Source organism: Staurois parvus, unplaced genomic scaffold (genome assembly GCF_062004578.1).
Source record: "Staurois parvus isolate SC_StPar_1 unplaced genomic scaffold, SC_StPar_1.0 ptg000154l, whole genome shotgun sequence".
Lineage (NCBI taxonomy): Eukaryota > Metazoa > Chordata > Amphibia > Anura > Ranidae > Staurois > Staurois parvus.
Window position 1 is genome coordinate 9,691,255 of NW_028317950.1, and position 23,308 is coordinate 9,714,562.

At 41.0% G+C, this 23,308-nt stretch overlaps 1 protein-coding gene across 1 annotated transcript in view; it reads left to right on the forward strand.

The window, feature by feature from the left end:
* ENTPD8 (ectonucleoside triphosphate diphosphohydrolase 8) overlaps positions 1–20,470 on the forward strand; it is an 80,051-nt gene extending 59,581 nt beyond the window's left edge. The window contains exons 6-10 of the mRNA XM_089675025.1: positions 4,754–4,984; positions 8,211–8,477; positions 8,588–8,698; positions 15,204–15,341; positions 18,210–20,470. Of these exons, the coding sequence (XP_089531151.1) occupies positions 4,754–4,984; positions 8,211–8,477; positions 8,588–8,698; positions 15,204–15,341; positions 18,210–18,389 (927 nt within the window). The 3' untranslated portion in view covers positions 18,390–20,470. The remainder of the gene's footprint in view (positions 1–4,753; positions 4,985–8,210; positions 8,478–8,587; positions 8,699–15,203; positions 15,342–18,209) is intronic.
* The last annotated feature ends 2,838 nt before the right edge of the window (positions 20,471–23,308 follow it).

Below are 23,308 nucleotides of genomic sequence, written 5' to 3' on the forward strand. Positions count from 1 at the left end.
CTACCCAAACGAACGCTATCCCCACTCCAGTCGATCCTGAACTCAGCGGCGAGACTCATCCACCTCACCAACCGCTCCACTTCTGCGTCCCCCCTCTGCCAATCTCTTCATTGGCTCCCAATTGCCCAACGCATCAAATTCAAACTGCTAACTCTGACCTACAAAGCCATTCAAAACGCTGCCCCTAACTACATAACCGACCTGACCTGATACCCAAATACTACCCTCCGCTCCTCACAGGACTCCTACTCTCTAGCTCCCTGGTCTCCTCCTCCCACGCCCGATTGCAGGACTTCTCTAGGACTTCCCCCATCCTCTGGAACTCCCTACCCCAATCCATCAGACTGTCACCTACCCTCCTCACCTTCAGGCGCACCCTGAAAACCCTCCTCTTCAGGGAAGCCTACCCCAACCTCACCTAACACCTGACCTCACCTAACCTCCTCCACTCCTCCCACCACTCCATATGCCACAGCCATTTCCTCCTGTACCACCTTCCCCTCCCTCCTAGATTGTAAGCTTGAACCCTTCGTGTATTGTATTGTTACTGTCTTGTCTCATGTTCTGACCCCTTGCTACTGTACAGCCCTGAGCATACCCTTTGGCGCTATATAAATACTGTATAATAATAATAAATGTTTTCTGTAGCATTTTGCAGAAATGCAGTACAGTCCATTTAACATGATTTCCTATGGGATGTGTTCACATCTGCACGTTTTCACCCGGTTTGTTTACTGTAAAGGGTCAGGGACTTTTTTGAACGCAAAAAGTTGCATTGTGGTTCTATAGACTTCAATGAAAACGCTGCACAAAAGCATGTAGTGCATTTTTGCCAAGTTTTTTTATATGTTTTGCATTTTAAACAAGAAAAATTTAAAGAAATTAAAAAAAACCCTGCAAAATGCAAAACACATCAAAAACATGGCAAAAACGCAACACAAAATGTAATGCAAAAATGGCTCAAACGCAACCTGCATAGGTGTGAACCTAGCCTAAGGGCGGGTTCACATTATAGAAACGCAGTCCAGATGTGTTCCGGATGTGTTTCCACATGTGCTGTTTTGAATGCGCTTTACGCATTCCGGTGCGTTTTTGATGCATTCTAGTGCATTTTTTTATGCATTCCAGTTCATTTTTTCTCCTCTCTTTTTCTTCAATTAAAATAGGGACATGTGCATTCCAGTGCATTTTTGGTGCATTCCGGTGCATTTTATCATGTTCCAGTGCTGTTCGGTGCAGAAAAAATGCAGCATGGTCTACTTTTTTTTCTCCAACCAGAACGCACTGGAACTGCAAGCACTGATGTGAACTGTGACATTGACAGCCATATAACCTACTTTCCGTGCATTTTGGATGCAGAAACAAACAATTGAAACGCATGTAGTGTGAACTGGCCCTAAAGGACAAGCTAAAGGCCAACTAGGGGAATGCACACAGCTGGCTGACAAAGCTCAGCAGATTAGCATTGTCAATCTGCAACAAAAATGTTTTTTTACTGGCAGGCTCTCCAAGTTAGAAATTTGCAATGTAATTTGCTTAAAGTGGAACTTTACGTAATAAAAAAAAGAGGCAAGATTTTTAGTGCAGAAAAAACATAATATTATTATTATACAGTATTTATATAGCGCCAAAGGTTTGCGTTTGCGCTGTACATTATAGTGGGGGACAGTACATGAGACAATACAGTAACAATACAATACACGAGGGGTTCGAGGGCCCTGCTCTTTCGAGCTTACAATCTAGGAGATGTCAGCAAGTTTTCTTACCTGCGGGCTTGCTACATACACCGAGCTTGGCATGCGCGGGAGTGACCTCATCCTGACCTGGTCAATCAAAAGAGTTGATCGTTAAATAGGGAGAAAAACAGTCAAAGATGTCAGCAGTCAGCAAGGGTGCTAATGGAAAAAACATTGCTGGAGTGGAGGTGAGTATAGTTCCACCTTAAAGCGGTATGAAACCTAAAACCAAAAATGTAATACGTTGCAGCTTTCCAATCATTAGATTTATTTTTAGGCCTTTTCCCCTTCTGTTTTTATCTGGTGCTCTGGCCAGTAGCACACCTCCTGTACTAGAGTGCCTCCACTCTGGATGAAGGAGCACAGGGGCACCTTTGAACAGCAGCATTGTCATTCTGGAGGGAGGGAAGTATTAGATGTATTAACAGATTTAGATACACTAGTAAATTGAAACTAAACTCCAGCTAATTGAAACTAAACTCCAGCTAAAACTTTTTAAGTGGGGGTAAAAGGTTTTACATAAATAAAAGCCGATCATTGTAGGCACCCCTATCAGTGTTAAATGGTATGTCTCAACCCTGTAACTGCTACATCTGCAGGACAGCTTAGACCATTGAAAAACAAAAATTGGTAAACTCAGGGGCGTCCCTAGGGTTGGTGTCACCCGGTTCGGGGGGTGAGACGGGGACGCAGGGAGGGGAAGAACCAGGCTGCGTGTGCACGACAGGGACCGCCCACCTCTGAAGGGGTGACACCTTGTGTTAACGCAGATCCGATCCATCTTCCCATCACTGATTCGCCACCTATGGACTTGCACAAAGACTACATTCCACCAACATTCTGAGCACTGAAAATGCTTGTATGATTTACAAGACATTGTGCAATATAATACATGTTCGATTTTGGGTGAAATACCACTTTAGGAAAAATCTTTACAGCAAGGCATGATGCCAAACATAGTGTAGAATAAATTTTGTTTTGAATATACTTTATGGAATTGAGTTTATTACCGTTGTCTTTAGATATTGCTCATGCATTATTGATTGAACTTGATTAAACTTTAAAATAAAATTGAATGATAGAATATGACACCTTGTAGTTCCCATACTCAATGTAATGGTGGGAGTCAACATTTTAATTTACAGTTGCAAGAAAAAGTATGTGAACCCCTTGGGATTACGTGGAGTTTTGCATGAATTGGGCATAAAATGTGCTCTGAACGTCATCTAAGTCACAACAATAGAAGAACACAGTCTGCTGAACATAATACTACACAAACATTTGATGTTGCCATGGTTTAATTGCACATAACATGTAAACATTCACAGTGCAGGGAGGAAAAAGTATGTGAGGCCCTAGCTTAATGACTTCTCCCAGAGCTAATTGAAGCCAGGAGTGAGCCAACCTTGACTCCAATCAGTGTGATGATATTGGATGTGTTGCTGACAGCTGTCCTGCCCTTAAAAAACACACACCTGTTTTGGGTTTACTGGTTTCAAGAAGCACTGTCTGATGTGAACCATGCCTTGCAGAAAAGAGCTCTCAGAAGACCTATGATCAAGACTTGTTGACTTGCATGAAGCTGGAAAGGGTTACAAAAGTATCTCCAAAAGCCTTGATGTTCATGTGTCCACGGTAAGACAGACTGTCTACAAATGGAGAAAGTTTAGCACTGTTCCTACTCTCCCTAGGCGTGGTCGTCCTGTAAAAATGACTGCAAGAGCACAGCGCAGAATGCTGCATGAGGTAAAGAAGAATCCCAGAGTGTCAGCTAAAGACCTACAGAAATCTCTGGCACATGCTAATATTTTTGTTGACACATCTACAATAAGGAAAACATTATACAAGAATGGAGTACATGGGAGGACACCACGGAGGAAGCGATTGCTGTCCAAAAAGAATATTGCAGCACGTTTGAAGTTTGCAAAAGAGCACCTGGATGTTCCACAGCACTACTGGCAAAATATACTGTGGACAGATGAAACCAAGATTGAGTTGTTTGGGAAGAACACACAACACTATGTGTAGAGAAAAAAAGGCACAGCACACCAACATCAAAACCTCATCCCCACTGTAAAACATGGCTGAGGGAGCATTATGGTTTGGGGCTGCTTTGCTGCCTCAGGGCCTGGACGGATTGTTGTCATTGCTGGGAAAATGAATTCCAGAGTTTATCAAGACATTTTGCAGGAAAACGTACGACCATCTGTCCGCCAATTGAAGCTCTGCAGAGAATGGGTGATGCAACAGGACAATGACCCAAAGCATAAAAGTAATTCAACAAAACAATGGCTGCAACAGCACAGAATACGCCTTTTGGAGTGGCCCAGTCAGAGTCCTGACCTCAACCCGATTGAAATGCTGTGGCATGACCTTAAGAGCGATTCACACCAGACATCCCCAGAATATTGCTACACTGAAACAGTTTTGTGAAGAGGAGTGGTCCAAAATTACTCCAGATCGTTGTGCAGGTCTGATCTGCAACTACAGGAAACGTTTGGTTGAGGTTATTGCTGCCAAAGGAGGGTCAACCAGTTATTAAGTCCAAAGGTTCACATCATTTTTCTCCCTGCACTGTGACTGTTTACATGTTATGTGCAATTAAACCATGGCAACATCTAATGTTTGTGTAGTATTATGTTCAGCAGACTGTGTTCTTCTATTGTTGTGACTTAGATGACGTTCAGAGCACATTTTATGCCCAATTCATGCAAAACTCCACGTAATCCTAAGGGGTTCACATACTTTTTCTTGCAACTGTACTTTTTCAAACTGATCATTTGAAAATTGCATTGTGTGTGGTAGGGTTGTTCAACCGATGAAATTATCATTTTTGCTTGAAATATGATATTGATATTGCATGGTTTAGAAAAATCTTTGTTCTGTCCATGATCTGCACTCAGTCTTTTCAGACAATCTTGTAGGTAACTGCTGTGCACATGCATTATGTGATAGTATTAAAGTGTATGGAGCTATAGGTACTTCTCGGTGTACTATATATCAATGTCTTTCTGCAGTATTCCTTCAGTGGTCGTTGGGTTCACCCAATATCCTCTAAGATTTACGGTGCTCTGGACCTCGGTGGAGCTTCCACACAAATCAGCTTCATTCCAAAGGTGGAAATCGCAGACCCAGGGCAGAGGGCTGACTTTAAGCTTTATGGCTTCCCCTACAGTATCTACACACACAGCTTCCTGTGTTATGGACAGAACCAGGCCCTGAAACAGATGTTGGTCAAAGCGGTGGAGGTGAGCAACCTTGCAGAGCCAAGCTACCAAACACGCTACGTTATTATTTATTACAGGTATTTAGCACCGTCAATTTGCACAGCGATTTACATATATATTGTACATTCACATCAGTCCCTAACCCTCAAGGAGCGTACAGTTGAAGGTCCCTAACTCACATTTATACATACACATACTAGGGCCAATTTAGACAGGAGCCAATTAACCTAACAGCATGTCTTTGGAGTGTGGGAGGAAACTGGAGTACCTGGAGAAAACCCACACAGGCACAGAGAGAAAATGCAAACTCCAGGCAGGAGGTGTGGTTGGGATTTGAACCAACGATCCTAGGACTGCCAGGCAGAAATGCTAACCATTTATCCACTGTGCTGCATAAAGGAATCTCAGAGTCCTTGCGTTTGGAGTGTCAGGAAGTATGCTCATGAAAAGGAAATGATGTATATTTATAAAGAAACTTTGAACTCAGCTTGGGAAACTGGGATGCGTTCATGGTTTCAGAGCCTAAAGTGCACCTGTCGCTTACCTGAGCAACTTTTAAGCTCATTCTGGATCCTAGACGTGTGGATGAATGAAAGGTCTAGTGAAAAAAAGTTAGTTTTGCACTGTTTTAAAAGAAATAAATTCAAATAGTGCTAGACACACAATAATGAATGATCTTCCAATAAACCACCTCCAGGGTGTCTAACCTACAAATAATATCAAGGTGTTAATGGGCTAAATGAGTTCCATACTCTCATAAAATCATGAATAAACATAAACAACCACCAGCCCATCAAACCTCCATACCTTGCAATAGACCAGTGGTCTCCAAACTGCGGCCTGGAGACCGGATGTGGCCATTTGCTTGCCTTTATCTGGCCCTTGAGGCAATTTTCCTCCCACTGATACAAGACACTATTCCTCCCACTGACACCGACAATGGGGCATAATTCCTGCTACTGACATCAGCAATGGGGTCCATTAACACCAACAATGGGGCCCTATTTCTCCCACTGACACCAACAACAGGGCAATATTCCTCCCGCTGACACCAATGATGAGGCACTCAAACTGACACCAATGATAGGGCACTATTCCTCCCACTGACACCGACAATGGGGCACTATTTCTCCCCCTAATACCAAAGATACATTGTTTACTCCTACTGTCCACCAGGACAATTTCAACTCCCAATGGCCACAGACTGGTCCCCCTAAACTCTGAAGGACAGTAAACTGGCTCTTTTGTTTAGAAAATTTGGAGACCCCTGCAATAGACAATCCAAAAAAAATATTGCTAAATAATCCACAGTAAAACCCTTAAGTTGTGAATAATAATGAAATAATGATGAGTCCAATAATATTATTCAATAGTCAATACATAAAAAAATAAAATACTATACATAAACACCCCCAGCAATCAAACCCCATAAGGTGCCAGAAATACTGCATAAATAGGCATATAGAGTCTAAAATATAGGCAGTACATAAAACATGACTGCATGTGCAAATGAAATGAGTGAATATCACAATAATTCTATACAGTAAAAGATAAAAATAAACACCCCACTAAGGTGGTAACCTTCAACACTAGCCAAAATGAAAAGAAATGATAGAATTTTTGTGTGATAAATAAGAGTCCCAGCAAGTATTCAGAACTCCAAAGTTGATTCCATTGGAAATTCCCCTTTCACCGCTGTATTTCTGAGCAGACACCACTGTGTTCCATCACCTTCAGGCCTGCACACTCACCTTATTAACTGACCTATATATTATATAGGTCCGTATACGCTCAGTCGGCATCCAGAATCCCAGGTTCCGCATGTCCCCACAGGCAGATGGTATATGTCACTTTCTGTGTCTCATTTGGGTAAGTTAGCACTCAAGAGATAAGGAACAAAGAAGGCTTCCCATGGTGCAGTAACTAATTGAATAATATCAACAAGTAAGCTGAAAATACACTCACAAGTAAAACGGGCTGAACCCATTGACAGCTTGTATATAGAGATTGAGTGTACCATGATGGCTGACGTCCACCCACAACTGGAAAAGATCACCACACTTCCGTCCTACACGTTACGTCACACCCTGTGTGACTTCATCAGGCATAGGAAGGCAGTAACATGCCCATAACATATAGCAGCCGGATGTTTGCTAGTAATCACAGCAACTGATATATCAAAGGTCTTTTTCCTCCAGTCACAGCAACCTCCTGTGTTCAGTAAAAAGCAGGACAGTTGCTCAGCAAAGGACCTGGAAGCCAGTGAAGATCGCTGCAGTAGTGGTAGCTACTAAAGCGATTTTCAGCTTTCATGGTTATCCTACAGGTTGGGTACATAAATACTTAGATCAGACCAAGCTGGACCAATGTATCTATGTAAAAATGACTATAGCTGGTATTCATCTTTGAAAAGAAAAGATATTCACTAAAATTCATCTTCAAAACTCAACTCCACGTGAAGCATTTTTTTGTTTTTACACAGAGTAGAAAAAGGCTTTAAAGGGTTAAAAAATAACCATCTGGTTGTTATTGTTGTCTCTTTTTCCCAACAAGAGCATTTACCTAAACTATCCCATTTCTTTTCCTGGTGTTAGGATCTGTAATAAATTATATACACAACAAGCTATCCAAATTAATTAAAAATGGAAACATTTTGAAATAAATACAATAAGGTATAAAAGTGAAATAAGAGGATAATTCCTTCTTTAGGATACGTTATAGAATTGAATAGAAAAGAAGAGAAAATAAAGGAACAGAATAGAATATAAAAGAATAGAATAGAAAGAAATATAATTAAATTGGAAAGAATAGAATAATATAGAAAATAAAGGAATAGAATAAAACAGAATACAATAGAATAGAAAATAAAGGAATATAAAAGAACAGAATAGAAAACCATAGAATAGAAAAAATAGAATAGAATAAAGAATAGTATCTTTTCTATTCTATTCCTTCTATTCTTTTCTATAAAGCAGCCTAAAGAAGGAATCCTCTTATTTCATTTTTATATCTTACTATATTTATTGCAGCATTTTTCCATTTCGAAATTGATTGAAAAATAACAAATATATGAAACGTATCGAAGTATACGAAATGAATTCCGAAAACGAACAATTCTAAAATGATGAATATGATTAAATGAAATTATTAAGTTAACGAACAAATCTGGAATGAAACAAATGTTTCCGTCGGGCACATCTCTAAACTCTCTATAACTACAATAACACTCATTTTTTTTTATTTGTAGGGAAAAGACTTAAGTCAGCCTGTGAGTGTCCCCTGCTACCCGGCAGGATACCAAGTCACCATCCCACAAGCTTCTCTCTATAACAGCCCATGTACCAATAAGTCTGCCCCATCTCCTCTAGGGCAAGATATCACCATCACCGGTACTGGGAATGCCGTACAGTGCCAAGACCTGATCAAAACCATCTATAACTTCAGCAGCTGTACCGGGAAGGAATTCTGTTCTTTCCAGGGAGTTTATCAGCCTCCTGTTGTTGGGAATTTTTTTGTAAGTCAATTCACTCAAATTGGACTTTACCAGTGCAGAAGACATAATTAAAATCCCGCCAGTTCCTATGTTGTGTGATTCAAAATCTTTTCTCTTATTCCCTATTTTAGGCATTTTCGGCTTTCTTTTATACATTTGATTTTTTAAACTTAACATCTGGACAGGATTTGCCAACAGTGAGGAGAACAATCCAGACATACTGTGCACGGGACTGGACTGAGGTGGGTAGGCGTACTGGCTCTGAGACCTCAGTGGTCAATGGGGTGTTTTGGTTTAGCCCAGGGGTCTGCAACCTTTAAGACATAAAGAGCCACTTGGACCCGTTTCCGAGAGGGAAAAAAAGACTGGGAGCCGCAAAACCATTGCAACATTTAAAACAAATCCGACACTGCATATATTGCAAAAAGCACTCTGGTCATGAAGGGGGTTTAAGGGCCCAGTAAGCAAAGGGTTAATCAGGGCCACAGTGTATCGTCATAATCACAATCATAGCCTTAGGTCAGTGGTGGGCAACCTTTTTTTTCAACTGAGCCAAATCTCGCCAAAACCACGATTGAAATTTATTTTGAGAGAAACATTTTTAAAACTGAAAATACATCCTCCATATAGTAATTCATCCCCCATATAGTAATTCATCCCCCATATAGTAATTCATCCCCCATATAGTAATTCATCCCCCATAGTAATTCATCCCCCATATAGTAATTCATCCCCCATAGTAATTCATCCCCCATATAGTAATTCATCCCCCATAGTAATTAATCCCCCATATAGTAATTCATCCCCCATATAGTAATTCATCCCCCATATAATAATTCATCCCCCATATAGTAATTAATCCCCCATAGTAATTTATCCCCCATATAGTAATTCATCCCCCATATAGTAATTCATCCCCCATATAGCAATTCATCCCCCATAGTAATTCATCCCCCATAGTAATTCATCCCCCATATAGTAATTCATCCCCCATATAGTAATTCATCCCCCATAGTAATTCATCCCCCATATAGTAATTCATCCCCCATAGTAATTCACCCCCCCCTATAGTAATTCATCCCCCATATAGTAATTCATCCCCCATAGTAATTCATCCCCCATATAGTAATTCATCCCCCCTATAGTAATTCATCCCCCATATAGTAATTCATCCCCCATAGTAATTCATCCCCCATATAGTAATTCATCCCCCATAGTAATTCATCCCCCATATAGTAATTCATCCCCCATATAGTAATTCATCCCCCATATAGCAATTTATCCCCCATAGTAATTCATCCCCCATATAGTAATTCATCCCCCATATAGTAATTCATCCCCCATAGTAATTAATCCCCCCTATAGTAATTCATCCCCCCTATAATAATTCATCCCCCATAGTAATTCATCCCCCATATAGTAATTCATCCCCCATATAGTAATTCATCCCCCATAGTAATTCATCCCCCATATAGTAATTCATCCCCCATAGTAATTCATCCCCCATATAGTAATTCATCCCCCATAGTAATTCATCCCCCATATAGTAATTCATCCCCCATAGTAAGTCATCCCCCATATAGCAATTCATCCCCCATATAGCAATTCATCCCCCATAGTAATTCATCCCCCCTATAGTAATTCATCCCCCATAGTAATTCATCCCCCCTATATTAATTCATCCCCCATAGTAATTCATCCCCCATATAGCAATTCATCCCCCATATAGCAATTCATCCCCCATATAGCAATTCATCCCCCATAGTAATCCATCCCCCATATAGTAATTCATCCCCCATATAGTAATTCATCCCCCATATAGTAATTCATCCCCCATAGTAATTCATCCCCCATATAGTAATACATCCCCCATAGTAATTCATCCCCCATATAGTAATTCATCCCCCATAGTAATTCATCCCCCATATAGTAATTCACCCCCCATAGTAATTCATCCCCCATAGTAATTCATCCCCCATATAGTAATTCATCCCCCATAGTAATTCATCCCCCATAGTAATTCATCCCCCATAGTAATTCATCCCCCATATAGTAATTCATCCCCCATAGTAATTCATCCCCCATATAGTAATTCATCCCCCATAGTAATTCATCCCCCATAGTAATTCATCCCCCCTATAGTAATTCATCCCCCCTATAGTAATTCATTCCCCATATTGTGTCAATTCACTTACCTTTGCTCCGCGCGTTCCTCTCGCTGTGTTCCCGTGCCGTTCTGGTCTTCAGGGCGGACTGTGAGAGGAGAGGAGTTCGTCACGCTGCCCCGCCTACATCCTGACAGCCAATGTTTGCCAGTGGGCGCCCGGCACACAGAAGAGCTGCATTAAAAGAGCCGCGGCTTGCCGACCCTATTGCCTGTCACCTGGTGGACAGTGTGCTCCGGAGCCGCAGGAAAGGTGAAAAAGAGCCGCATGCGGCTCTGGAGCCGCGGGTTGCCGACACCCGGTTTAGCCAAAATTCCAGTGTGGTCGATTGAGAGTGGTGTAGTGGTACCCCCATCGGGGGCCACTGATTGATGAGGATATGATATAAATAAAGTCAAACAGATGATGACAATAATAACCTGAGTTCTTCTCCTGATTGTGCAGAGGCTGCCAGCACACACAAACATTAGCGACTTCATGCACACAGGATCAGTAACCAGTCTATGGGGATGCCTTGTTAGATTTTAATTATTTATTTATTTATTACAGGTACTTATATAGCACCGTCAATTTATGCAGCGCTTTACATACAGTCATGGCCGAAATTGTTGGCACCCTTGATATTTTTCCTGAAAATCAAGTATTTCACACAAAAAAGGTATTGCATTAACACATGTTTTGCTATACACATGTTTATTCCCTTTGTATGTATTGGAACAAATATAAAACAGAGGCAGAAAAGCAAATATGACATAATGTCACACAAAACCCCAAAAATGGGCTGGACAAAAGTATTTGCACCCTTAACTTAATATTTGGTTGCACACCCTTTGGAAAACATAACTGAAATCAGTCGCTTCCTATAACCATCAATAAGCTTCTGACACCTCTCACCCGGAATTTTGGACCACTCTTCCTTTGCAAACAGCTCCAGGTCTCTCTTATTGGAAGGACACCTTTTCCCAACAGCAATTTTAAGATCTCTCCACAGGTGTTCAATGGGATTTAGATCTGGGCTCATTGCTGGCCACTTCAGAACTCTCCAGCGCTTCTTTGCCATCCATTTCTGAGTGCTTTTTGACGTATGTTTGGGGTCATTGTCCTGCTGGAAGACCCAGGATCTTGGACGCAAACCCAGCTTTCTGACACTGGGCCCTACAGTGCGACCCAAAATCCTTTGGTAATCCTCAGATTTCATGATGCCTTGCACACAGTCAAGGCACCCAGTGCCAGAGGCAGCAAAACAACCCCAAAACATCATTGAACCTCCACCATATTTTACCGTAGGTACTGTGTTTTGTTCTTTGTAGGCCTCATTCCGTTTTCGGTAAACAGTAGAATGATGTGCTTTACCGAAAAGCTCTATCTTGGTCTCATCTGTCCACAAGACGTTTTCCCAGAAGGCTTTTGGCTTACTCAAGTACATTTTGGCAAACTGTAGTCTTGCTTTTTTATGTCTCTGTGTCAGCAGTGGGGTCCTCCTGGGTCTCCTGCCATAGCGTTTCATTTCATTTAAATGTCGACGGATAGTTCGCGCTGACACTGATGCTCCCTGAGCCTGCAGGACAGCTTGAATGTCTTTGGAACATGTTTGGGGCTGCTTATCCACCATCCGGACTATTCTGCGTTGCAATCTTTCATCAATTTTCCTCATCCGTCCACGACCAGGGAGATTAGCTACAGTGCCATGGGTTGCAAACTTCTTGATAATGTTGCGCACTGTGGACAAAGGCAAATCTAGTTCTCTGGAGATGGACTTGTAACCTTGAGATTGTTGATATTTTGCCACAATTTTGGTTCTCAGGTCCTCAGACAGTTCTCGTCTCCTCTTTCTGTTGTCCATGCTTAGTGTGGCACAGACAGACACACAATGCAAAGGTTAAGTGAACGTCTCTCCTTTTTATCTGCTTTCAGGTGTGATTTCTATATTGCCCACACCTGTTACTTGCCCCAGGTGAGTTTACAGGAGCATCACATGCTTGTAACATTCTTATTTATCCGCAGTTGTGAAAGGGTGCCAATACTTTTGTCCAGCCCATTTTTGGAGGTTTGTGTGACATTATGTCGAATTTGCTTTCTTTCCTCCCTTTTTTTGTTTTGTCCCAATACACACAAAGGGAATAAACATGTGTATAGCAAAACATGTGTTAATGCAATACGTTTCGTGAGAAATACATGATTTCCTGGAGAAATATCAAGGGTGCCAACAATTTCGGCCATGACTGTATATATTGTACATTCACATCAGTCCCTGACCCTCAAGGGGCGTACAATCTAAGGTCCCTACCTTCCATACACATACTAGGGCCAATTTAGACAGAATCCAATTCACCTACCAGCATGTCTTTGGAGTGTGGGAGGAAACCGGAGTCCCCGGAGGAAACCCACGCAGGTACAGGGAGAACAAGCAAACTCCAGGCAGGTGGTGCCGTGGTTGGGATTTGAACCGGTGACCCTAGTACTACCAAGTGGAAGTGCTAACCATTTAGCCACTGTGCTGCCCAATGCTGAATAAGCTTGAAATTGGGGAGTGGTATAGGACATGGGATACTCCAATAAATGCAAGGGGACATTACCTTCCTTGTCTTGTAAGTAGCACTCATTGATCCCTTTGACTGGAAGGAAAGGCCATATTGGGGGACACAGAGAGCTGTACCCCATAAAGCTACACTAACTCTTATATCTTAGCAGCACCAAACATCATCCAGATCAGCAAACAATGCCAGGGAATCACTGCCCAGACTTAGTTTCCTGTTGCCTTCTAGTGAAGTTATAGTAGACTGGATCCTCAAGGGTTAAGTCTCAAAAGTTGTCTCTGTAGTTGCAGGTATGAGCCACCTGGCTCTGCCACAGCCAGGACCCTGATGAACAGCAAAATGGATCAGCAGCAAGGCCTTCAGAGATGGCAGTTTTCCCAGCTGGTGAGCCTCCTAGACCAGATGTGTACAGTTGTACACCCAGTGCATGCTAGACCCCAACCATGATCCTGGGCCCAGCAGCATAGACAGCCCAGCAGCATCTTCTCGGGCCTCATCCTGAGGCGAGAGAGAGCACATGGCTTCCCCAAATATTTCCATCCTCCCCCATCATGCATCAGTGGCTTGAATGTCCCACTGGAATGGTTGGGGGAAATATGAATATTCATAACTCAGCCTGGCAGTAAACCCTCATACTATTGCCAGTGGTGCAGCGACCCCTACTGGCAACAGTGAGAGACCACATCCTATTGAGATTAGGGAGAAACAAAATGCACACCTATACAAATCAAACTGGGACGACTGCCACCCAGCCAAAAACTAAATTTTCCTATCACTTAGCAACCTAACTAAGAGGGTGCTACAGTAGCAAGTTGTAAGAGCTTCTCTATGTCCTCTGCAAGGAGATTTCTCCATTCTTCCTTTTGTCAATGGAGATAGAAAATCAGGAGAGAATGTCCCCAGTGGAGACAGAAACAGAGATAAAAACCCAACAGAGGTTCTATCTCTTCCCTAATCTTTATAAATAAGTGTCTTTATTACCATATGCCCCCTAAGGTCCTATATCAGTGTGTCGTGGTGGGGAGAGTGAGGAGAAATCTCCCCATTGGTGACACAAGCAGCAGTAAAGACGTTCTAACAATTCATACCCTTCCTAAAGCTAAGGTATAGCTATCCACTTCAAGAGCTGTTGTGTAATGCCCAATTACAGTCAGTTTTTGTGAAGATTTCCCTTTACTTCCTGTCCCAATGATATGCAACCAGAACAAATAAAAAGTGGAATGGGTGTCTCTGATACAGGAAGACAAAAAAGAGCAATACAGAGCAAGACAGAAGTTCCAAACCTTAGCCTTGAGTCTCTGCTATGGGTTGTTGTCTTTGTCCCCATCTACCACTTCCTGTCCTGGTGTTTCCTGAAAGGGAGTTTACATTTACCCCATGGGGCACACAGGCAGCAGTAAAACATGACATAGGTTTTAACCCTAATCTAAAACAAAACGATTTTGTCTGGAGTTGAGCTTTAAAGTGTTAGTAAACCCACAACAGTAAAACCATTCTGTATATGCAGTAATGCATTCTTGTTATACCCTCTGTGGAACCTAAGGGGTTAATCCTCTGCATTGTATAAAAAAACTGTTTGGTCCTGTCTTCTCTGATTCTCCCCTTCTTTTACTGTCCCCAATCCATCTTCCAAAGTTAGAGCAGCAGTGGCAAGTCTGCAGATGGTCTGTTTGGTGTGTATTCCTAGAGGTTTTTTTTTTTGTTTTGCATGTGATCAGCAGAGGGCCAATCAGGTCAGGGGTTATGCAGCCTCACAAGACAGTCAGAGGAGAATGAAAGCTCCTCCTTCAAGATTAACCAGTACTCGGCTGGACACTGATAGAAGTCACAATACTGCTATATACTGCTGATGAGAAAAGGTATTTAGCAGTTTATATTTACTAAAATAATTGCATTCCCATGTTTTGTGTACTGTGGGAGACCAGATATAGTGAATGCAGGGTCCTGGGTTTAGTAACACTTTAAATCTTGCAGCAGAGAAGAGTGTTTTTTTTTTCTGCCAGTTATCATACACATGTAAATGTATCTGTACTGGTTATGTTCAGCTTCAGGCAACTTTCCCAAAGGCGAAGACGGATCGTTTGAGGGATTACTGCGCCAATGCAAACTACATCCTCACTCTACTGCAGGACGCTTACAAGTTCAATGAAAGCAACTGGAATTCCATCAGCTTCATGAAACAGGTGTTGTGTTTATTCCTTTTTGAACTTTTCACAAATATTGCAGACCCATCTTTTTTAAAGATTTTGGATCAATTTACTTTTAGCCATATATAGCCAAAGAAAGGCAATCAGCATCCAAAATCTGCAGGGATAACAACTGCACAGGAGTCCAATAATTTCTCTAGATAAAAAAGAAGTGCATGGTTCTGCAGTTCCAAAATGGAGGGACTATGTACTACAGATATCAGAAAACAAATAAAAGCATTGAAGCAACCCACAAAAATCAGAAGATCAACAGCACATCTCAGGGCAGTTAGGAAAAGTCAGCTTTTGCAGTCTACGTGCCATGGCCAATGGCAGGACTGCACAGTAGTATATGCAGCTTGCAGATGATGCCAAAGGTAGGATCCACTTCTAAGATCTTATGTGCATCAAGTGACACCAGTCTCCTGAGAGACCAGTGATCCTGACGAAGTCACATGTACGGTGACGTAATGCGTAGATACGCGGTCACGCAGCATCCGGACCGCGGTGACGCCATCTTAGCTCACCCAGCAACAGGCAGAAAATACCCATGCAGTACACCCATGCATGTGGGGGAGAGCAGTGGATTGTGACACCTTGATGTAAGTGCCATTTTATGAACTTACAAATAAAGCACTTTGCTTTGGCATACTACACTATCAGAGTATCTCCTTATATTTGGATTACCTGGATGAGTGGGAGACCCAGCTGAGACCAGGAGCCAGTATACCCAGAATATCATCCCCATTTGATGAGAGGTCTGCAGGAGACTACCTGACAGCATTGGAGGAAAGATCCTTTTGTGATCTTGAAGGTGCATAGGCCCAGTGGGCCGCAGAGTGGAGGTGAGGGGGCAATTCAGCCATAGGAGGAGAGTCACTCACCAGCACCGGAAGTTTTGTGTGATCACGCACAATGCATGAACTTTTACTGTATTGAGCACCATTACTTACCATCTTATGAATTGCATTTACCCACCTTGATTACTTATATCCACTTGTCACAGTATAGAGTGGGAGTGAGGGGGGTCATGTTTATTGTTGTTTGTGGCACTACAAGTCACTCTAATATATCTAAGAGCATATACAGTACTAATAATAATATTCATCTGTCATTTTGGGATTTTATGTGATTGTGTGATTAAGCGTTGCACTACTCTTTTGCATATATTTAGTCTCCTGAGAGCACTTCTGGGATGTCTTTCAAGGAAAAACAGGGCAGGCAGCTCACCTTTTTCCGTACAGCCCCACCACTGCAGGCTGCTTCAAGCTGACTTTTCCTCACTGGCCTGAGATGTGCTGTTATTGTATATTTACTGTTATCCATGTGTTAAACCTTCATTCCCTAGTTATTACAATGATGGAATCTCAGACAACTATTCCTAACCAAGTGAACGGCTGATACAATATGGTAAGAGAACTCACCAGGGACAGGACCACTAACAGACCACCTACCTTTTGGGATTGAATCGCTCCCTTGCTTGTGATCTGCAGTGATCTGGGCAGTAAAGTAGTGATTCCATAGGGTAAATGTATTTTGCCATTGGTGAAGTTGTCTGCAGTGGAATTGTCTGTCTGACATGGCCTTAACAGATGTAGGCTTTCTCTAACTTTACCCATCTAGCTCCATTTGGATTGGACAAAATCCAAATTTCTGCTGAAAAACTTTCATCAGATAGCCTTGCAGATTGTTTTCAGAAGAAATAGTGATTGGGTGGATTCAATTTTCCTAGATGACTGCTACAACAAACAATGGCTGCCCCACCAAACTTATGGTACTAAAGTTTGGAGGCAGGTGCCGTATATATTCTCCACTACAGATGGTGCTCAACCGTAGCAGCAATGCAGCTACAGGAGGAAGTCAAGAGAAACTGGGTTTCTCTAGGGTTTCCTCCATCACCTGGAGCAGTAATCCAGTTGGATGCGCTGGACCCAGGTGACCCTGGTGGCCATCTTGGGTCAAACAGAGTCTTTTTAAGTGCCTGCCCCTGGGTTTTGGCACGCTTTATGAAAGTGGCTAGTGTAGGGACAAGTCACCCTTCTGTCGGGGACAGCATTAGTGGTAGGGAAAGGTTCTGGTGCAGAAGGGAAAGAGTAGGGACTACGTTTACCTTCTCATGAAGTTTGCCCTTTGGGTTGGACTGCCCAGACCACACTCCACTCCTCATCGCAAATGCTGTCGGTATCTTAGAAAATTCAATCTTGCCATCATCAATTAATTTGGTTCAAAAGCCTTAAACTTCATCTAGACCTTTTACTTGAATGTAATCCTTGACATATTAAATAGGTTTCTTTTGTGCCTAGAATGTGCTCATTACAATATGTATGAGTTTTACTAAACAAAAACCATATTCACAGTTAGAATTTTCATATATTTCTTCTCCTAATTTTTTCCTCACTATAGTGAAAACTAACTGTTAATTTGACACCACTAACCATTAGAAAATTGAACAAACATTCTGAAAATGAATAATTCTACTAGTGTATGGCCAGCTTAATTTGGCTGGTACCTTTGTACAATATTACCATATGTGTGGTAAAGTAAAACAGTTCCTTAAGATAACGCTCACCTTCTACCATGTCCACCAATCACTGTGGTACACTTACTTTATCATACAAGAAATTATTCCTACCTTGAAATTGTCATTTGGATATGTTTACCTTCCAGGCTAAATGTTTCCCAGCTCTCCCTTGTTCCTGTCCATAGCCAGCCTAGAACTATAATGAAATGCCTGTGTACTGATGATCCTGGCCTACATGGCCGTTACACAAATCCAAGCCCTGAGCTCTGGTAGAATGACAAACAGTAGACAATGGGTAAACTGTAGGACAGATACATAACCTTGTTTGTTGTCTTCTCCTACAGGCTGCAAACACGGACATTGGCTGGACACTGGGGTACATGCTGAACCTGACTAATATGATCCCTTCTGAAGCTCCAGCTAGCTTGAGTAATCAGAGTTATGATGTATGGATCGCCACCGTCTTCTTTATAGTCCTTGCATTGGCGCTTGGGCTACTCATGCTGTTCTTTTATTTCCAATAAACATTTGTGGAATCTTAGTAGAACATGAAGGAAATTATTATACAAGTATATAATGTTTACTTTTTTTAGAATTCCAAAAATATGAATGTATCAGCTATAGACTGACAACCTCAAGGGCCAAACTCAGGATTCTTATTCTGCATTGACCATTCTGTGAACTGTCCATTGTCATTTGGTTGCCTATGGAGCCCCACCATTGATCTTGAAGGAGCAATGGGTATAAATGGATCTCTTCCAAGCTGCGGGAGAACAAAGGTTTGGCTCATGCAGAATGTATCTCAGGTTGTGTTTGTCTTGGCTTTAGAATGAGGGTTGCATATTATAAAAATATTCCAGCAGAAATGCCCTTCTCCAACAGAGTAGCTATCAGTCAGCAATCCAACATCCTAATTTCCTCTCCATCACAAATACGGAACATCAGGAAAAACCGTGCCTCAAAAAATTAGATTTAAAACTAGATTTTCTCCTCTGCACTGGAATGGGCCTCATCGGCTTCTGAATTAACTTCAGTCTTTAGCTTCCTAAAATAATTCCTGGATCTTGACACAGGAGATGAGATAAAAGTTTGGGGCCTCATGAATGTTTTTCTTCAGGAATATAACTTACGGCTACAAAGCTTGGAAAGAACTGAGCAGAAAATAAGCACAGACCTGGGTCCCAGGATAATTCTTACGGAGACCTCTGGTCCTCTGTATATCACCTTGAAGGCAACTAATCACTGAGACCCAGAACATTCTCTTACAATGACTGTAGCCTCCTTGTTTTAGTCTTAGTAACTTGACACAGCTGTCTATAATATTTATGCATTTTTATCCACTTTCTTTGTCCTTATTTTATCGATGTCTGGATAAATCATTTTACAACTATGGGGGTCTCAGAATAATTTTATTTTTTAGAAATGTCCTTTATTTTATTTTAAATAAAGCAAGGACGTTCTAGAACAATTTTTGTTATTGCTTTCTGTGCCCACTTTGTGGAGATTTTGCCTCACTTTCCATCCCAAAGCCAACATTGTCACCAGTACAGGAAGTGGGGAAAGGTCTCTACAAAAGGCACAAAGCATTAACAAATTATTGTGGCTTGTGTCCCTGCTGGAGATGTGTCCTCATTTTATATCCCAGTGACAACTTTTTCAACTCTGGACAAGAAGTGAGGGGGAATAGAGGTAGCATTAAAAAAAAAAAAGAAATACAGAAAGGAGTGCCAGAGCAAAACTGTATATAAAAACAACCAACGTGTTTCGGGGCAACAAAGTTACTCCATCAGGACTTAACATAGGACAAAACTTGAAAGGATTTAGAGGAAATAGTGACTTCACAGATCTATATTATTAATGGCATTAAAATATCCTCATGGAGTAATAATGTGACAACTAGCTGCCAAGTCCATCCAAGTTTTATCCTGTGTGAAGCCCTGAAGAAGGGGAAGTGGTGTTGCCCCTGAAAGGCATTGGATATTTGTATATTTTTCTTATTAATAATTAAAATTATCTTGGACTCTTGTACCTCCTTTCTTTAATTCTATGGTTTGAGCTACGGTTGGGTGCCATTTGAAGGAAGCCTTGTTGTGTGGAAGCAGCGTCGCCATCGTTATTGAGGTTGTTTGAGTTTTTTCCTCATCTGACAGCACATACAAGTTTAAAATTTCTCAGTGCCTCTTTGTTGTTCTGGAGCAATAAAAAAAATGGACAGACGTTCCAACTCTTCCCTGCTCTACTTAAAACTAAAATGAACGATTTGGGCTGGAATTTTGTATAGTATTATCTGTGCTTTGTATATATACGCTGTGTGGTATGGATTTTCACAACACCTGTAAATGAATGTATAATATTGGGATGTTTTAACAATAACTGAGATCCCATAAAATTTCTGAACAGAAAGGAATTTTAACAGTGAATCTGATTTGTTATATCACTTAAAGATTAACGGTGATATATTTTGAATTCATGGCTCTATTAGGAAAAGTTAAGTCACAAGTGTTCTACTTGAATCTAGACATGGCCAGTAAAATGTCCTGTCAACAAGTACATCAAATGTTTACATTGGGCTGTCTATGTGTGGCAATAAATAACTACCGACCAATTTTTGTCTCTGTCTTACTCTAAAGCTGTTCACTTGCGTTAAAGCGCAGAGGGCTGCTGAGGATTTAAAAAAAAAAAAAAGCATCAGAATGTGCCTATGGAGGTAAGAATGCTGGGGGCAATGGCAGATCTACTGATTGACTGGCTCTGCCTGAACATCGATTTCCCCCAGACATTTAGGAAAACTCCACTTGTCTACTGCAGTGGCATTAGTCACATGACCCAGTACTGGCAGCAGGAGCCCAGTGATTACAGGAGCAAGTAAGGTTGCCTAAACTGTCACTTTCATAGTTACTCACTCTACTTGTGATGTACTAATAAGGCAACAATTTGTGTTTTGCTTATGCATAAATGAGTTGTTGGAATTGTTAATCAGACATGTCACACCCCATACATTAATATATAAATGGTTACTTCTGTGCTGCCACTAAAATGTTAATAAAGGTGTTATTCAACAATACACTACTAATCAACAGATACCAGACCAAGCTGCTGTTAACGCCTTTCATGTGTTTCCACATCAATCAATAACAAAACAGTATAAGGTGTTGCCAGGGGCAGACTGACCATTTGGAAACTCCTGCACTGCCCGAGGGCCCAGAGTCAGTAGGGGGCCGCATGAGATGCCCCTGTTACCTTTTTCATAGGCTTTTTTGAATTTGGGCAAGGACACAGGGGCCCCATGATCCCCTATTGCCTGGGGGCCCCATGAGTTGTCAGTCCGCCCCTGGGTGTTGCGCTGTCAGAACTATACAAAAAACAAACTACTAAAATATTATTAACAAATATATACATATAGAAAAAAAATTGTGTGCAGATCTGTGATATAAATGATCCCTACTGTGCTTTCCAAGGTAAGTGATACCACAACTCCAGCACTCCACAACAAACTTTTAACATATATACTGATATGTAGTGCCTTGAAAAAGTATTCATACCCCTTGAAATTTTCCACATTTTGTCAAGTTACAACCAAAAACATAAATGTATTTTATTGGGATTTTATGTGATAGACCAACACAAAGTGGCACAATTGTGAAATGGAAGGAAAATGATAACTGGTTTTCAACATTTATGTACAAATAAACATCTGAAAAGTGTGGCGTACATTTGTATTCAGCCCCCTGAGTCAATACTTTGTAGAACCACCTTTTGCTGCAATTTGTCTTTTTGGGGATGTCTCTACCAGCTTTGCACATCTAGAGAGTGAAATCTTTACCCGTTCATCTTGCAAAATAGCCCAAGATCTGTCAGATTGGATGGAGAGCGTCTGTGAAAAATTTTCAAGTCTTAACCACTTCCAGACCGGACACTTTTACCCTCTTTCTGTCCAGGGCAATTTTCAGCTTTCAGCGCTATCACACTTTGAATGACAATTGCGCGGTCATGCAATACTGTACCCATATGAATTTTTTACCATTTTTTTGAGACAGATAAAGCTTTATTTTGGTGGTATTTATTCACCGCTGGGATTTAAATTTTTTTTACTATGTAAATGAAAAAGTCCAAAAATTTTGAAAAAAAGTGTTTTTTTTAATAAAATTTTGCAAATAAATAATATTTCATCATAAATCTTGGCCAAAATTTATTCCGTTATTTTTTTAGTAAAAAAAAAAAATCCAAATTAGTTTATAACCAAAAATTATAATTTTTAAACATTTTTTTTTACATTTCTATTTTATTTTTTTTATATTATTTTATTTTTATTTTTTTTTACATACTGTCACCCTAGCAGTACAGTGTCACCATGGTGACACGTACTACTTGTGGGGGGTGATGAAGATTTTTTTTTTTTTTTACACTGATTGCTTTTACACCCATATAGGATGTAAAAGCAATCATTTCTCTTTCTCTCTGTCTGCATTCTTGCAGTCATTGAGAAGTACTGAGTGAGCTGTGATTGGTCACAGCTTGTCACATGGTACAAGGCTGTTGTGAATAGCCTTGTACCATGTGACCTCTGTGATCATTCACAGATTTCACACGTAGTAAGCAATGATGTCACAATTGACATCTTGCTTACTACTTTGCATGTGATCACTGATTCGCCAATCAGTGATCACATGATCGGAACCTCGTACAGAGGTCCCGTCCGACGATCGGTGTTTCACTGTGTCCGGAGGACACAGCGGGCACCGGATCGCAGGGAGCAGGCACAGCTAGAAACGGCGGGTGCCGTTTATGAACGGCAACCCGCCCCTGGAGTGCCACCTCCCTGCTGTTTATCAACAGCAGGCGGACGGCAAGAGGTTAAAAAATAAAATGGTGTTGCGCTTCCTTACACAGTGCCTAAATACACTTATATACCATAATTAGTGCATAAATATAAATCTCAAACAAATTCTAACAAAAAGAAATATACACGTCAAAAAAGGAAAATATCATGTGATAATATGCAAAAAAAAATATAAATGTGTAAATGAGAAATAGACATCACACACTGGAGAAAATAGTGAGACAATGTACATGCATCCCTTAAACAGGAAGGAAAAATGATATAAATCACAAATAAATACAGTGAAAATGGCATAAAATATGCCTGATAATTTAAATGTCATAAACCAGAAAATTGCTCACTCACATTTCCATTGATAAAAACAAGCTTACAAAGCTTAGGGTAATACCCTGAGTTATTTATGACATTTATAATATTAATAATATTTATTATTATTTATGACATTTAAAATAAACTTACAGTATTACACTATGGGAGGATTTCTTTTCTTCTTTCCAATATATATTGCTGATTTTATCATCCTGCCTAAAAGAAGTTTGGATATCAGGATTGGTCATACCTATTGTTCCATAAGGGGGATACCACTACTATTTCTAAACCGGA